The 18,730-nt window shown below is 36.9% G+C and overlaps 1 protein-coding gene across 1 annotated transcript in view; it reads right to left on the reverse strand.

Annotated features, from left to right (window-relative positions):
- Positions 1-4,087: 4,087 nt before the first annotated feature.
- Positions 4,088-18,730, reverse strand: part of tacr1a (tachykinin receptor 1a) — a 30,356-nt gene continuing 15,713 nt past the window's right edge. The window contains exons 3-5 of the mRNA XM_087797646.1: positions 10,440-10,590; positions 9,511-9,707; positions 4,088-6,103 (exon numbers count right to left, since the gene is read on the reverse strand). Coding sequence (XP_087653772.1) covers positions 5,773-6,103; positions 9,511-9,707; positions 10,440-10,590 — 679 coding nt within the window. The 3' untranslated portion in view covers positions 4,088-5,772. The remainder of the gene's footprint in view (positions 6,104-9,510; positions 9,708-10,439; positions 10,591-18,730) is intronic.

The raw sequence follows: 18,730 nt of genomic DNA on the forward strand, positions 1-18,730 counted from the left end.
TTTGTTCTTGGGGTTACCAGGTCACCTTGACCAAGAGATAACACAAGGGATAAAACGTTTGGTTTTTAGGTGAGTTTAACAAACACAGGCTCTTGTAAAATAGTGTTCATTTTGTTATAGTGTCCGATAAGGTTTGTCCGTGTTTATTTGGTGTCTAATATCTAACATTTACGCCGTACATCAGTGTGGCCAGAATTAAAGACAGCAAATGTTGTTACATATGTTCTCCCGAAATGCTAGCTGGACGAGTCACCTTGATATCCTGTTTTTTCTACATGAAGTAAGAACCATATTTCACCAACCATTTTTTTATTCCGTGTGATGAATCTGGTATGTGTATAACTTGACCTCAATTTTACAGTATCAAGCTTGCTTCTGAGTGTGTTTGAATGTTTACATTTTGATTTCCATCTTCCTGACTCAATACACTGTGGAGCTGTCATACTGAGACTAATGCAGCCTTGTTTACTTTCACACCTTCTCTAATGTGTTGTGGAAGAGCAGGATGAACAGACCCACAGGGGGAAAGCAAGTTTGCTCATCATTGACCAAAGTCAAATTCAAGAGTGAACAACTTGGTATTGACAGAAGATCCATATATGTAAATCTAGTTATAGCTTGCCAATGGTTGTTTTATGATGACATGCTGATCTCTGTGGTTTGGATTGCAGGAATAGGTGATTTGGACATCACCGACCTTATTCTTCCACCTTCTGTCCCACTGAGCTCATGGATATAAATGATATTTCAAATGCTAAAAAGGAAACCAAACTGTATAGATAAAATAATTATAGGGGGGTGACAATGTTTCTGGTTTAAGAAAGATGGTTAAAAACAGGAGTCAACTGAGACATCAGAATCAAGAACTCTCTGTTATTTAGTCATAGAGATGCAAGTCCTGTTCCTGCTGCAAAAGATGACAATTGCTGTCTGCACTTTGCTTCCTGTCTACTTAACCAATTATATATAATTACCTCAACATTTAATTTCCCTGGTGAAAATATATCACAAATGAATGAAAATTAGTATGAATACACGTTGTCAAACATTTGCATCTTGATTATCCATCTATTATTGCTCATAAATGGACAGCGTCTGGCTAATTACTTTGGCATAATAATGTCTATTAATATGCAACTAAAATGTCACCACCTCTATGTTTGGGTTCCTTGAATAAGCAGTTGTGCTTGTTGTCCAGCTGCTGCTTTTTGTCACTTTAGCAACTATGTGTTTACAAGTCCATAGTTGCACAGCATAACAATTATTTGCAAAGTTGGACTGGATTCGGAAAGATCTTTGCAAATTACTTAAGGAATAATTACTTAAGAAACCTTATTAGAAAGTTGAGTTACTTCATTTTTAGCAAAACTATGTTTCGGTATAATTGCAGGAATGTTTATTGCTGGTTTTTGGTTTCCTGCGGTGACTCTGGTTTTCCTCCCGAAGTCCCAAAAACATACACAGGTTGCCTGTACGTGTGAGTGTGAGTGAGTGGTGGGGGTTGTTTCTATGTTAATTTAAAGTTATTAGTTAATTACTTAAGCTGTATTTAATAAAAATGTGTTTATTCCTGAATACCTGTAGTAGGTTGAATGAACTTAACTATGGGAAAATATATTTATTGGATGGAGAACCTGCCCAATTTAATTCAGTTCCTCGTATAAATCATTTTCTGATTGTGGCACATTTTTGGTTTATAATAAACCCCTTCAAGAACCTTTTTATGTTTTGAAGCTCAATAACTGGAAACCTTATTGTCGGTAACTCCATTTTTTAATATTATTTTATTTTCTTGGTAAAGTCATTGCCTTTTTAAATGGATAGATGGTAGATTTGATAGTGAATTTCCATATTTGCTGGCAGCTGGTCCTATACGTCTATCATCACTTTGTGAGAAGAAACCAATAATGACTGTAAGACTTGAATAAACGGCCTCATGAATACAAACGAACTAATCTGCAGTACAAGAAGTAAATGTATAAATATGAATAATTGTCAGCAGATAGAGACACAAAGGAAGCCACATGAACATGTTTATCAACAGTTTATAATAATAGCATTGTGTTTAAAAAAGGCGAGTAAACCTCTAAATAATTCAAATAAATTGGATGTAATGAATTCATTGTAGACACTTCAAATTCTATTTCAAAGCAATACAATTGGAAAAAGTAGTTGAATATGACTATGATATATATCAAAAAGTCAAGAAGTAGCAGCAATAGCAATGTTAAAAAAATAGCACTGTTGACATCTTTCTTTACAAACTCAAAAATGTACTGTATAAACTAAGAGATGTTTAAGATTAAGATTCAACTTTCCAGGGATTCATAAACTAATATTAAGTTGCATAACCACAGTTTCTGATAACAGCTTCACATCTGAAGTACATGGAGTCGACCAACTTCTGACACTGGTCAACAGGTATCAATTCCTCTGCATTTCTTGGTTTTGCCTCATGAACAGAATTTTTTATGTCAGTCCAAATTTTCTCTATGGGATTAATGTCGGGGGATTGTGCTGTGTTACTTTAACCCAGTTTGTCTGGAACCATAATGTTGCTCGCTTGCTGTGTTTGGGGTGATTGTCTTGTTTAATCACCCATTTCCTCTTCAGCATATGGCAACTGGCATGACTTCTTCCAGCATTCTAGTGATTCAGGATACTTACACCACCAGTCATCACTGTCTGTCCAAAAAAAACAATCTTAATCACACCGGTCCACAAAATATTACGCCATTCCTTTTAGGTCAGTCAACGTGCTCTTTGGCAAAATTTGATCCGTTCAGGACATGTGTTTATTTTAACAATGGGACTTTGCGGGGGCTTCTTGCTGATAGCTTTGCTTCTCATAGATGTGGAACTATTGTTACAGAACTCACAGTCCATCATAGATCTTCTTTAATCCTCCTGGAGCTGATCATTGGCTAAGACTTTGCCATTCTGGTTATTCTGTGATCCATTCAAATAGTTGTTTTTCTTTTTCTTCCTCACCTTTCTGGTTTTGGCTGCCATTTTAAAGCATTTGATTTCATTTAAGCTAAATAGCCTATCATTTTCTGCACTTAGTGCAGTAGTATAGGTTTTCCCGTGTTTTATTAATTTCTTAATCAAAGAACGCTCTTCTTCTGAACAGTGTCTTGAATGACACATATTACTCTGTTTTTCAAGGACGAATACACAGTCAGCATATGCAGCCTCAGTTGCCTTGATGTTTAAATAAGGGCCACCTTTTTAACAGCATTATTTTTCATAAAAAAAACTATTGAACTGGGCAATGCTATTTTTTTTGAACATAACTCTTTTAGTTAATGATTTAGTTTCACATAATAAGTTGGGTCGGTTGCTTTTCTTTACCTCCATAAAACCTTCTAGAAACTTACTTAGAATGTAGAAGTCGAAACAGCGATTTATCTTGCTAATGCTGTGGGACTGCTATTATTTTAAACACAACTGTACATTTTTCCAATTCTCTTAATACCTCTCCTTAATAACATTTAGTTTAGAGTAAATAATGACTTCATTATGTGACTGTTCTTTGATCAATTTCAAAACAATATCTCATTTAGCCTAAACCTTTAGGTAAATGTGATGTCATTATTCTGTTGATGATCAGGAAATATCTTGCTGTTGTCACATTCTGCAACAGTTACTATCTGCATCTTTTTTCTTCATCTAATCAACAGTTCAGAGCACTGAAGAATGTTTGTGTCAGCGAGAGAGAGTCAATGGCCTAAATTATTATTACATATTCATCCACCTCCATGCTCTCGCTTATCAGAACCCCTTGAAAAGGGCAAACATGAAGTGCCCTCAAAGCGCTACCACAGTTGGTATCAAAGTCTTAATGAATCTGGATGAAGAAGTATCCTTATTTACATATTCCACTAGATGGCACTTGAATCTATTGTTTTGAACAGCTCTTCTTTTTAAACTTCACATCCTTTTAAAACTGAGGGCTCCACCTACTGACCTCTAAAAATAGGACTCTGCTTCTTAAAGTTTCATCAGCACAGCACTGCAATTTGCCAAATGAAAATCATAAACATGAGGTCGCCATGATAGACACAAGTCTTTTATTCGTCTCTTCTTCAGCTGCCAACTGCACAGAACATACATGCACCAGAAAACTTGAACTTCAGCAGAGTAAAAACATACTTAAAGCTCTTAAAGAATCACATTAACAAGAGAAAATGAGGGGTGACAAAGATGTGCATACAACAAAGACAGTGTTTGCTCAGTGGTCATCGTGGTTATTTTTGACAATGTAGGTTCTATATTGGGGTCTGGTATTTCAGTAGCAATTACCAGAGTGGGGAAGTGGTTTTGGAACCACCACCTGTTTGTCTGTGTCTCAAAATAACCTAGTCCTGATCCTATAACCAGTAAATAAGTCTGTCATATGTCAACAGTCTTCACAGTGAGAGGCGTTCTTTAGTCAAGGACAGCTTAGATTAAGTTAATACTTTTGTTCCCGTCTTAAACTGGACTCTTGTGTGTAAGGATGCAGCCGTTTGTCCACTTCTGTCACTGTGGTATAAAGTTATAAGTTATAAAAGTAAACACATTGGCTGACATCTGATGTTGTCTCGCACTAATCCTGTCTATATGTTGATGCCTGAGCACCTGGTGTTGCTGCTACATAGCGTTCCTGCTCACGACTCCATTGTTGATGTTTCCACATCAATGGGACAACAATATGAATTCATAAATAGGTTGACACCCTCCCACCTGTCACTGTGAGGTCACACGGCTTCCTATGTGCTTCACACAAACACATCAGCTGACTTTGGAATTTGGAATAACAGCTTTTGTGTGCCGAGAATAGTCCAGCAGTCACAACGGTATCTGTGTGTGAGACAGTTGGAATGATGGGTAATAACAGGTGTAGTGCAAATGATGCAGACTTTTTTTTTATGTACAAACATCACATCAATCGACACATCCACGTTTCAAAGCAACAGCACAGAAACATAAATGCCCATTTATGTTTTTTTGTGTCACAGATAGTTACACGTTCTGACCCTCGGGACATTACATGTAATTACTTTGATCCCAGGGGGCTTCCATAGGAGCTAGGTGAATATTCCACACAAACATCTTCTGAAGCAGCAAGGCACGTCACTGTGACAGTAATTAGCAGGCTACAAGTTCCTAATCTAATACTGTAAATCTATTTAACCTGATAATATTAGACACATTATCACTTCACTATATCACTAATCAACCTTCAGAGGTTGAAACACGTGATCGAGGCCACATAGAATCTTCGATATAACGATATAGCACATTGACACTTCATATGTGAACACACTCCCAAATAGGACACGAAAGCAGCTATTCAGAGTTCAATGTAAAGATTTAAAATAACATTCCGATCACGGCTGACTGACATTTTCAATCACGGTGGAGTGGCACTGACACATATGTACTGTATAAAAAAAACAATTTATTTCCAGGGCATTTTATTGATTGTGGAGTTACACACTGAGACTGCAGGAAGAGTCATGATGTATTTTCAAGTCAGCTGAAGCAAAAGACAGTTGTCACATTCTGCTCGTAGAAACATATCAACTGGTATACAAGTCACGTGTTCCTCACAGAATTCCAAAATAGACTGTGAATTCACACAGCAGGTGCGATGAAGATGTGAAATCATTCACTGTAAAACAGGAACAAGAGCTGGTGTGACAGGAGCTGTGAAGACTGCTGGTGAAATGGTTAAAAACAAAAATGAACACCAGGTCTGGCCAGTCAGCGTTCATCTTTATTTGTCTAGTCATGTTGATTGTTACTGGAGTAAAAACTGGACGTCTCAGACACAGTTTTGGAAACAGAGGAAGAGCCGTTTGAGGCGAGCTCCAGGAAGGATGTTTGTGAACCTGCAGCTCCGGCCGGGAAAACAGCTTTACCAGACTTGACCTTTGGTGTGTCATTGTCGTCCGCAACCTGGAGAACAGTTGACACGCATGTCTCCATCCGGCTGGCCTTGTAAACGCTGGTCTGGGTCTGAAAATAACGGGTTGACTTTAGTTCCAGACCCTCATACGGGCCAGGAGGGACAAAGGGGCAGCAGCGAAAGGCTTGCTTGAAGCCAGCTCGGAACCTGAAAGACAAAACACGTATTAATATTGTTAAACATTATTATGCCGAGGCCCTCGGTGGCGCAATTTACGACCTTTTGTTTGTATGTTCTCTCTGTGTTGCTTGGTTTATTAGGTTCATTCCGGGGACTCTGGTTTCCCCCCACAGTCCAAAAATACACAACAGTTGATTGGGAAATTGTTTGTTATTTTCTTTGTGTGCTCTACTTTTAGACTAGAAGACATTTGAGTGAAGTGAAGTACTGTTTGGCATAATGGTAGGAGCTACTGTCTCAGAGCAGAGTAGGTTCCAGCTTAAGGCAACATGGGAGTCGGATTTCCTTTCAAAGACCATGAAGAGGTTGCTTGAGGCACTGACAGCATTAATAATAACCTTCTCAACAGCCCCACGGATCATAGGCAGAAGCCTGATCGTATCTGTTCTCCAATCAGTTAGTTTATCTGCATATTATTAGGGTAATCGACACATTAATTTATCTGAAATATTGAATGTGCCATTTCCTTTTGACCTATAATAAAAGACTAAGAAGATTGTTGTACGGCTGATGTAGAGGAGTCATCCAACTGTCACACCCTTATTAAAGCCCGGTTTGAGGGAAATAATGAAGAAAGAAATATCATAGAAAGGATCCATTGGTACCAGATGGGGACTAAATACAACAATATTAAAGACCAGAGGTTGCTTGAATTTCAAAGATCCATGCCAAAACTGAAATGGGTCGATATTTGCTGGCGGATCCTGTGGTGGCTGCTGCCTGACACCAATATTGTAATTTTTGCTTGGAGAACATTGAATTTCAGAGGCACAATATCCAACTGTGACATTTAGTTTTACAAGCGCACTATGACAATTAACAGGAGGCAGAAAAGGGGAAGAAAGAACAGGAGCGATCGATTATAGTCGTGTAGAGTGGACCATCTGCTGGTGTTGTTCGCAACAATCTAATAATTGAAATTAACATTTTCTTCAGGGCGGATTACATTAAAGCAATAGAGAAAGTGTTAGCGATATACTGGGAGGCAATTAGTAAAAAAAAAAAAACGTAATATCGTCAATCTGTAAATTTCACTCTGCACAAATAGTTTAGATGGCCTTTCCTTTGAGATATGCAAATGATGTCAGATTTTTGCTACAGTTTAAGATCACCACTTAAAGTCAGTCATTCTGTTTCATCATGAAACTTCTTTTTAAAACATGAGCCACTGATCTTTAAGATATCCTGACCTGATATGATTTGCTCTCAGATATCATCTTCTTTGACTTCAGGTAAGACTCACAACTGGGTGCAGTTCCGTGCTCCCAAACTCTCTGTTGGTCTAATTGTTCCCCTCGGGGAAATGCAAGCATGTGTTCACTGGGTCATCAAAAATGCTGCTCTGGAAGCTTGTGGTTGAAATCAGACTCAGACAGTTTCAGCATTTGCACCAAAATACATTACAGTAGTGTCTAAGAGAAATACTAAATACTTATACTGAATCAGAATCCTTTATTGTCCCGCGACGGGAAATTCGGTTTAACAACAGCAATATGCCAAAAAATAAAACACCCAGAAATAAAATATAAAAAAAGAAAATAAAAAATCTAAATAGAATAGAAAATAAATCTGCACTATATTATATACACAATCATATTTACAAAAATAACAAGAAAGGTGCAGTTAAATAATTATCTTGGTGTGTTCTTGTTGTGGAGTCTGATGGCAGCAGGGAGGAAGGACCTGCGGTACCTCTCCCTCACACACCTGGGATGGAGCATCCTATCACTGATGGAGCTCCTCAATGCCTTCAGTGTGTGCTGGAGAGGGTGAGATAAGTTCTTCCTCATGGAGGCCAGCTTGCTCTGTATCCTCCCCCCAGACACTTCCTCCACAGGATCCAGGGGGCGCCCTAGGACGTAACCGGCCTTCTTAATAAGGTTGTCCAGTTTAGCCCTATCCTTTGCTGTCATGCTGCTCCCCCAGCAGACCACACCGTTGAAGATGGCAGAGGCCACTACTGAGTCATAGAATGACTTCAGGAGTGACCCCCGGACACCAAACGACTTCTGCAGGTGACTGGTGGGAGACAGGTGTTGGAAGTCTGCAGTGTACAGTGAAAAGAGGAACGGTGCCAACACTGTTCCCTGGGGGACCCCTACACTGCAAAGTACAGTCTTCGAAACACCATCCCGGGTCCTCACGAACTGTGGACGGTTGGTGAGGTAGTCCACAATCCAGTCCGTGAGGTGAGTGTCTGCTCCAGACAGCTCCAGCTTGTCCCTCAGGATGTCTGACCTGATGGTATTGAAAGCACTGCTTAGATCCAGGAAAAGGATCCTCACAGTGCTTCCAGGCGACTCCAGGTGAGAAAGTGCTCGGTGGAGAAGGAAGATGATGGCGTCCTCCACGCCGATGTTAGGTTGGTAGGCAAACTGCAACGGATCCATGGAGGAGCGCACCAGAGGACTCAGGTAACCAAGGACCAGCCGCTCCAGAGCCTTCATAAGGTGGGATGTCAAGGCCACAGGTCTGTAGCAGCTGAGATCCTTAGGGTGCTGAGTCTTCGGCACCGGTACTACACAGGACGTCTTCCACAGTAGTGGAACTCTTCCCAGGGTCAAGCTCATGTTGAACAGAAGTCCAACAATTTCACATAACTGGTCAGAGCACGTCCTGAGTACTTTGCCACCAATGCCGTCTGGTCCAGGGGCCTTTGTTGTCCTGGTTCTCCTGAGCTGATTTCTCACCTGGAGAGGTGTGAGGGACAGGCTGGTGTGGGGGGGCAATGTCCTCTGTGGAAAAGCACTCAGAGCTGCTGTTAAAGCTGCCGTCCTGTCGGCGCCATCTTGTAACCTGGTTTTGTAAACAAATGCACATGTGGCATTTTCCAATAGACAAACACACATTTTGTCACAGGTGCAACATCTTAAGTAAGTAAGTAAGTAAGTAATATTTATTTATATAGCGCTTTTCGAGACCAGGGTCACAAAGCTTAATACTAGTTATTGACGCTGAGAAAATCATGGAGTCTAAAGGCATGTTTATATTTAACACAACAAGTTGAGAATTTTTTTTTACACGCCAGGCAATTTAAAAACATAACTATACGTAAGAAACTTTCACTTTTTCACTTACATGAACGTTTTCTCACTCCAAAAACTTTAGCACTTTATTATCTCCAACAAATTACATCAGGACAACTGAGTTTGATGAAGTGTGTTCTCAATTTTTTATAATTTCCCATGAAATAAAGGATCTTGATTAGAATAAAGCAATAATCATTCTAATAAAAAAGTATTAGGGAATTTATTTTAAATATGTTCAAGTATATAGTAATATCTTAGTAAATATTCCATTACATGTTGCAATCATTTGTGTAAACTGTTCAATCGTGGTGTTGTGTTGTTGTTGTGGCACACACTCTTACTGACCTGTCATTGAGGCAGCAGTAGATGATGGGGTTGTACATGGTGGAGCTCATGGCCAACCACATGGTGGCCAAGTAGACTTGCTGGATGAACGGTTGTTCAAAGGCTTCAGGGAAAAACTGATGCAGCAGGAAGTAGACATGGTACGGTAGCCAGCAGATTGCAAAAGTGCACACCACCACAATCATCATCTTCACAACCTGCCTCACACAGACACAGATCAACCAATTTAAATCAAGTTTATGATGTTTTACAGTAGATCAATGCTTAATCTAAATTTGACATGAATAATTTATGATATATATTAACCTTTCATCTCAGCGCCACACTCTGGCTTCTCTCCTGCCACCCCTGTCATTCACATTCTATGCATTAAACATATTTAGCTTGGATGAAGGCTTAAACTATGAAGAAAATATCACAGAGATTCAAGGGATATCCAAGCAAAAATGGTAACAAATAAAGCCATTTGCTTTCTTCCAGTAAAATACTTCTACAGAAGTATTGAGACCACTTGTTCATGTTCTCTTTCTTGTCTTAGCCATGCCAATCTATTGTCTTGGGTTTCACTACTGTAGAACATAATGGACTTTTTTTGTTCTACCCCTTTAATGATACTGACAGATCTGTCAAAGTATCGCCAAAATTGACTCCAGTGTGATTAGTATGTCCTTATATAAATTATTTTGTAATATTTGTCCACTTTCTTTTTCTATCTCTGTCTTTGTTTTAATCTGGAAGGTCTTGGTCTAGACTATATTTTTTTCTTCTTGTTATTGGTATTGTCTAGTCTTGGTCTTGAAGGTTGCCGTTCTTGGTTTAAAGCATTAAAATAATCTTGAAAACAAGATATTCTACTTTACTGTTCGTTTCTGCATCTAAATGAGCACACTTTAGCTTGGTGTTCCTGATCTAATGCCAACCTAGATTACCTTGCGTTTGGCCGTAAGCTGCTCCTTGTAGCGGTCAGAAGAGTCTCCAGGAATCTCACTTGCCCAGAGGGTCATTCCCACCACTAGGTAAGCACAACCCATCACCAGCAGAGGCAGGAAGTAGATCAATATGGCCACACTCACATAGTACCTAAAGAAGAGGAGTTGATCATAGTTTAATGCATTTCAGTCAACTTCACATTCTTAAATATGCAAACATGAAATACTTGTTAATATGTTTAAGTGTTTGATACCTTACTAATCTGTTTAGGGTGTATTACACTAAATAACTGCCAGAATTATAAAAAAACAAAAAATATCCTCACATTATTCAAATAATTCAATCAGAAAAAAAAGAAGTATTTTCTGTTTTTTAGATAACATTCTAGGCCCTGTTTTATTGATGGTATTGATTTGCTTGATAAAAATATAAATATATATTTTTTTTTTCTTCAAAATACATTTTTCAATTTAGAGTCTGTTCACAATACCCCTAATCTCCAACACTTGATGTCTGCACAGATGGAAGACAAACACTTGTACTGTAATTCCATTTGTGATACAAAGTCTGAGGATAAGGACACTTCAACTTCCGTTTTGCACTCTTGAAATGTAGCCGGAAACACACACCCAATCAATGAGCTCATAGACCCTCACTCACTGTTAAAGGAGACTTAACATAACGTGTGATTTGTTATCAACAATCAGCCTCTGAGTTGTATTTCCATCATTTAAATCATCGAAATGTGGGAGGGCAAAAGATTTTCACTGTTGTTGTATCTGCAGAAAATGTAATTATTCTATTACATACAAAAGGTCTTGAGATTTAATTATTTAGAGCAGTGATTGAATTCACGGATCACATTGGTGACAAGAAAAAGCTGAGTTCAGCATCTAAGTCTCTCCATTGAAATATACCATTAAAAAGGATTCATACATATCAAAAGGTATTCCATTCAGTACTCAGTAGAAGAAATCCATCAGGCAGAGCCAGGATCAGAACGAGTCAGGCTTCCATGAGCAAGAGAGGAGATAGAGCTCCCGTACACGGAATGAATTAAGTGGATCTTAGTGGGGGTTTTTTTTCCATTAATTTCTTTATTTTTTTTCTAAAACTTTTACAGAAAATGTTCCCAAAGAATACAATTACATGTATATGGAATTTGTCATAAAAGTCTGTTTTCATAAATAATGTTTTACTCTAAATAATTACTTCATCATTAAAACATACATTTCAGAATTTTTAGATAAAAAAAATGTTCTCCTAAATTTGCACCCAATTATATACCAATATATGATAGTGATGGCTTCATGAAGCAGTGTTCTTATTTTTACAGTTTACTAGATGGCACTCTCCAATCTCCAATGGTTTAAACATCTATTCCAGGGGTCACTCACCTTTTTGCGACTGAGGGCGACTTTATGGGCACTGAGTTTTAAAGGTGCATACAAACTTCCTAAATTCTAAAACTACATGGACAACCTTTTAGTTGTAATTATTATTATAATATTGGAACTAATAACAACATTAAAATGTTATTATCTCCAATATTTGAAAGTGACATACCACACCTGCTAAATTTGTAGTATTTGCACTTTAAATAACAAAACCTTTTGGTGCATACATTGTTGTCACTATTAGTGTTCTTTGTGGGAACCAATGTGTGTTGAATTGCTTTAATAGGCCAAGACAACAAAGTGACGAATGGCAGCCCCAAGAAGATTTAGAAAAAGTCTTAAGATGCTTCTTGAAGGATACATGTTCTCTGGTCCTGAAGCGTGTTCAGGAACCATCAGTAGATTCTGATCCACAGACTTCAGAGCCCGAGCTGGGGTGTAAGGCTGGATCAGATCACTGATGTAAGGAGGAGCTTGACCATGAATAGCTCTGAAAGTAAGAACCAGAATTTTAAAATTGATCCTGAAAGAAACTGGCAGCCAGTGAAGAGTTTTAAGGATCAGGGAAATGTGAGTTATTCTACTTGAGCAGGTCAGGTGAGAAAGCTCCTTCTTGTTTAGACATTAAGTTAAACTTCTAAGTCTAAACGAGAAGACACAAATGCATGGATTATAAGCTCCAAATTGTGTTGTGACACCATTTTCCTCAGTTTAAGGAAACCGTTTTTGCTCTGTTGTACTAAAGACATGTCTTTGTCAAATACAACACCCTGATTTCTCAGGCTCAGTTTGACAGACTGACCTAAGTCAGCAAAGTACTGACTCAACCCTGGACGATTGTCATCAGGTGCAATAACCAGAGTTTCTGTTTTGTTCTAAATAATGCCACTATTTTACTATATTACTATAAAAACTATCAATGCCAGTACTGCTATCTCTGGATCTTTATTTTGGATGAGCACCCTTATCTCTGGATACTATCTTTAAACACAGATAAGATTCAACCAACATTTGCGTTTTGTAACCCGTGCTCAATGTTAAGAGGACTCACTAGACTCCATCAACTGCAGAACTGGTATCTGATTTTTTCTCTGTTTTCACGGCAAAGTGTCCCTAGGGCTTTTTCCGTGGTTATTAACGACAATTATGTTAATGCAACCGAATACCCATGAGCTTTCATCTGTAAGGACCAGCACACAGATACACACTCAAACACAGATACGCTGTATCAACATAGGAAAGCTGTGTGTGTTGATGGATTTTACTCTGTTGTAACATGATGAAGATTAAGTTAAGTCAAATTTAGTGTGATATCCTTGTATATTTAGATATATTGTTGCAGCCAGAAGTCTATATTTTCATTGAAATTCAAATCAAGTACACTGACCAGTAACTGCTCTATACAGGTATGTAAAGAAAGATAAGGATATCATTATTAGTTTTCAATTTGTCATTTAAAGAGATGAAAATGTCATCCTCATGATGAGGTGTTTAAAATCATCTCTTCATTTAATTTGACTTGTCTGAAGAGAAAAAGAACAGATGAAACCCACAAGTTATAAATATTGTCAGACTTGGACTAACTTGATAAATGTGATTTATGTAAGAACATAAAATACCAGATAAAGCTTGTTTGTGTTTCATAACAAAGACACATTCTTGGAAAACCAAACGTTCCTCATTTATAATCTAGTTTTCTAGGAAAGTTTCTGTGTTGTACTACTGATGGATTTACAACAAAATATCAATTTCCCAAGTTCAACCAGTATTATTAAAAAGTAAATGTTTTTATAAATGTATTGTACTTAAAGCACTGTATTAGTTTTCTAAAGAAAGAAAGGTGTACATCAATATATATAAAATACATCAATACATATAAAAATATAGATAGATAGATAGATAGATAGATTCGTTGAACCCAAAAGTCGTACATAAGCAGATGGTAAGTATGTGATATCTGTAATGAAGAATTACAGATGGCGTTGAGGAAAAGGAAAGGAGGACAGACCTTTTCACACTATCAACAGTAGTAACTTGAATAACCAAACACAAATTCAACACGTACTTCATTTCTAGAAGATCTGTGGGTGAGTCCTATCCAGAGGTCTGTCTACGAAATGTTTTAAAATTAAAATTCTGCTTGTCTATGTTTCAGCTCCAAATACTGTTATCTTAGATACTGGGTTATAACGGCAGTAAATGTACTACATTCCATACACATTCATGTAGCACTGGTAAATGTCAACTGTAGGCCCCTCTACAATCTTATGTATAAGACAAAACTTTGCTCACAATAGGATATCAAACCAGCATGTTTGAGAAATAAGATAATTAAGAAGGACATACTATAGAAACAAGAAAAGGTTAGCAGCAGAGAGCCAACATTGATGCCTCAAGACACTTCAGAAAGCAACAAAAGGTGATCTGAGTGTAAAATTGCTGAGTGGCATAAAAGAGGTGTGTGCGGGCAAAGACATCAAAGTGGTAAATATCACTTCTGGGCCTCTTTTGCTCATATTAAACCGACCGACTGGCAACCACACTGCTGATGATCAACATCAACTTTGAAATGTCATTAAGAGGGATTTTGAATAATTTACTTAATCACAGAAAGTCCTCAGCATGAGTGTTCATTATCTAAGTATTTATTGAGGCTAAATGAAGGATGTTGGTGTTATTCAGAACATCCCTCCATGTTGCATATGCTTTCATCTGTCAGTTGGGATAGCTTAACCTTTACGTATACTAATCATGGCTGTCCGTCTCAAACTGTTGCTCTCGGAAGATAACATCAATTTAACTCACTTCGGTTTTCCATTTTACTCCTTTATGTTTTAACACTCGTCATAATGATTGTTGCACTCTAAAAAAAAAAATAAAAAAAAATGTAGGTTCAGTTATGCCATGATTTAATTACAATAACAACTCAATCAAATAATGAAAGACCCCCTTCTTTGCCAAATTCATTCCCAGCTCATTAACTTTACTCAATGACTTTAGTATTTATTAACATAGCTCCAGTCGATGTTGCTGTTGAGAGGAATGTCTGGACATCTGTTCTGAATGGCCCCGGCTCCAGATAAGCGAAATAAGATCTCTAGGACATGTACGTAAACCAAGGGCACCCTTTTTTGTAACCTTTTTTAAAAGATTTTGTCAATTAATCCATCTTAATGGTTTTGTCTTCATTTAGCAAGTGTCAATATTCGGTATGTAATATGTTTTCGGAACGAATTGATAGTGTAAATACAGGTACATTTCAAAAAATATCATGAAAAAGTTCAATATTTTTTGTTACTCATTTCAGAATATGAAACCCATATATTATACAGATTCATTACACATAGAGTAAAACATTTCAAACATTTATTTCTTGAAATTTTGATAATTGTGGCTTATAGATAATGAAAATCCAAAATTCAGTGTCTCAGAAAATTAGAATACTACATAAGACCAAATGAAAAAAGGGATATTTTAAACAAAAATGTCAGGCTTCTCAAAAGTATGTTCATTACCATGCACTCAATACTTGGTTGGGTTTTGCATGAATTACTGCATAAATGCACGAGGAAGATGAGAGAGACCAGACCCAACAATGCAGATGATCTGAAGGCTGCTATCAATGCAAACCTGGGCTTCCATTACACCTGAGCAGTGCCACACCGCATTGATGGAGTAATTCATGCAAAAGGAGGCCCAACCAAAGTATTGACTGCATGGAATTCATACTTTTCAGAAGCCTTTTGTTTAAAATAACCTTTTTTTTATTGGTCTTATTTAATATTGCATTGCATATACATTTTGGGTTTTCATTATCTATAAGCCACAATTATCAAAATTCCAAGGAATAATTTGTTAAAATGTTTGTATGTGTAATGAATCTATATAATATATGGGTTTCTCATTCTGAAATTAGTAACAAAAAATATAGAACTTTTTCATGATATTCAATTTTTGTTATATGGACCTGTATATTGGTTGGGTCGTTTTCTCATTTTATCTTCCTGGTAACATTAAAGCCAAACTATTTATGGAACCACGTTCCATGTTGTCCGACCAAGAGAACTGTTATTGGATGCTAGAGTTGAGCCCAGAGATAAGGCACTGTAAAATATCTGTAGGATCATTTTGTATCTGAGGTGTACATGACAACAATAAAAATAACACAATTTAAAAAAGAGTTTTATTATGTGTGTCAAGACTTTTTAAGAATTTAAGATTTTTTTCCTTGATATACAGATAAATGTTTGTATTTTCCAGAAGAGAAAAAATATATTTAGGAAAAAAAAAGATACATTTCATCTTGCCTAAAACATTCTACATAAAGAAATGACCTCATCTTACCTCTGATGTTATTAGAATCTAAATGCCTGAACAGTAAAGAAGAAAAAATAATTTACCAAGATATAAGTGACAATGTCAACATGACTTTAAGACTGCCTCTCAAAGCCAATCTCTTGTATTCATAACATGAACCTGGTTTTGTAATAAAACAGGTGTATGGCTTTGACTATACGTACATGTACATACTGTAATGTTCAGCAGCTTCATCACTGATGCAGCTAGAGTGTATTTCCAGATGAACATAATGGAACATCTACACAATGAAATGACTGTAAATGCTCTAGAGCGTGAATGTATTCATTATAATAGGGAAACAAATACATATCGTTGTGGAAAACATATTCTGAGGGATGTTTTATGAGATTCTATAAAGCTTCATATTTATATAGTGTATTGACTTAATGAAACACATTTAAAATCAGCATTCCCTTCGCAATGACAAGAGGAGGTATGTTTAGGACAAATTGTTTTAATTTCATGTTTATTGAACAGTGTTCAGCTTCCTCGTCATTATTGTGGAAATTGAAAAGTCTGTAACATTAAATTCCAGACAAACAGTCAATGTGACCAAAATATCTATCTCAGTGTTTTAAATGCTTGTGTTTTTAGTGCGGGAACTGTACAAATGATGTTAATATTGCAGGAGCTGAAGAATGTCCTCATGAGACCTCCATGACTTCCATGAGTTCCATTACCACCACACTTGTACTGATGGCTGATTCTTTAACGAAGGCTACGGCCAGTCGATCCAGGGAACAATGGTTTAACTCAGAGGAACACCTTTTTTTAATGTTATGTTTGCTTACTCTGAACACATCAGCAAACTTTGATGTGAAGAAGTGTGGATCACAGTGTCAGGTGAAAATACATTTATCATCAAACAGCATGTTGAGTTAGCATTTAAACAGCAGCTCACATCTGTCATGATCATAACATGTGGCTAAAGGTTTTAGATTCTTCTTCAAGCCAACCACAACCTTCAGTTGTTGAAGGTTGATACAACAACCCATGCTGTCTTACTGGCACAAGATACATTCTCTTTTCTGTGATAAACATTGTGATAACATTGTGCTGGCCCTCCCTGTGTGCGTCTGATGACAATCCCACAGAAGCTGAATCAATATTGACTTTGTATTATTCAATTCTAATTTAATAAAAATAACTGAGGTGCTATAACAAGATCATTTTCATGTGTGTTTTCAAACTTTGATCCTCTTGATATTTTTTGTGGCTCAGAACTAATGAAATAATGCTAAATAGAATCCATTGTCTCAGGACATTTGACAGTGAACTACCACTTAAGCAAACTAAGAGAACATATAATTCTACTGTTCATAAATTAATATTTAGTTTTTATAAGGCATAATAAAAAGTAAAAATGTAACAGCCCACTAGGACCTGATATACATTTTAAAGAAATAGATTGAAACAAGAATACATTCAAACTATCATTAAGTTATTAAGTAATTTAGAATAACATCTGATGAAGAGAAAAAAAAGGAGACAATTGAAACTGAAAATAAAAATGCAAAATGGTTTCGAAGATCAGACAAAGAAGCAGCTAAACATGAGGGACATTATGTAAACAAATGTATTTAAGAGAATAAAGAGAAACCCAGCACTAACAACAACTGAATAAATAAAAAACGAGCAATGATAACTATCTACAATAACGTAAAGATCCCAAAGAAGTCATAGTTTTGTTGTTGATGTTTTATTTTGCCTTGTGTGTTTTTGTTGTGTTTAGAACCGAGGGTTCCTAATTGCAGAGCAATGTTTTGCTACTTCTGTTCTGTTCTCCTTTGATTTGGTTTTCTCTTTGCTCTCCTTAGGGCCCCAGTGACAGTCTGCAGCATGCGACTCACATCTGTTCCTGTTTTTATCAAGTCGACTACAGTTTGGATTTACCTTTTTCGGACTATTTCGGCATGGACACTTTTAAACTTTATTAAATGACTTGAACTCAGTCAATAAAAAAACTCTTTCTTTCCGTGTCTGCATACATCACAAATATGAGAATAAGGGAAATAAAAGAGTTTTTCATCGATAATGTATTCCCACAGAAGCGTATATGTATGTATGTATGTAATGTAAAATGAAAAAGGTAAAAATATTTGACAGGTTGAGATTTAAATAAACAATCATCCAAAAACACCTGACAAATGAGAATAATGAATGATGATATGCATTAAGTGACTGGTGATCAGTCCTGGGTATTTCCTGCTAGATCCAACACAAAATACTTTTGGTCAGGTTCCTTTTTCAATAAGCAAATTAAAAAAAAAAAGTAAGCAGAAATAAAGCAGCATGGATTGATTTGATTGTTGTCATGGCAATCTGCAATCTGTTGATTCTCGAACACAAACTCCTTGTGGGGTAACTTTAAGCAAGGGTTTATTGAACTCACCACAAACCAATATCATTGGTTTGAAAGCCCAGAGTATGTCAACCAAAAGTTCCACTTTTTTAAAGACCTGCCTCTTTCAGTTACAGTTACAATGTGAAATGATAAATAAGCAGACTGTGACAACGTCAGTTTGCCTGTGCTT

Source organism: Callionymus lyra, chromosome 1, assembly GCF_982586985.1.
Source record: "Callionymus lyra chromosome 1, fCalLyr1.hap1.1, whole genome shotgun sequence".
Classification (NCBI taxonomy): domain Eukaryota; kingdom Metazoa; phylum Chordata; class Actinopteri; order Syngnathiformes; family Callionymidae; genus Callionymus; species Callionymus lyra.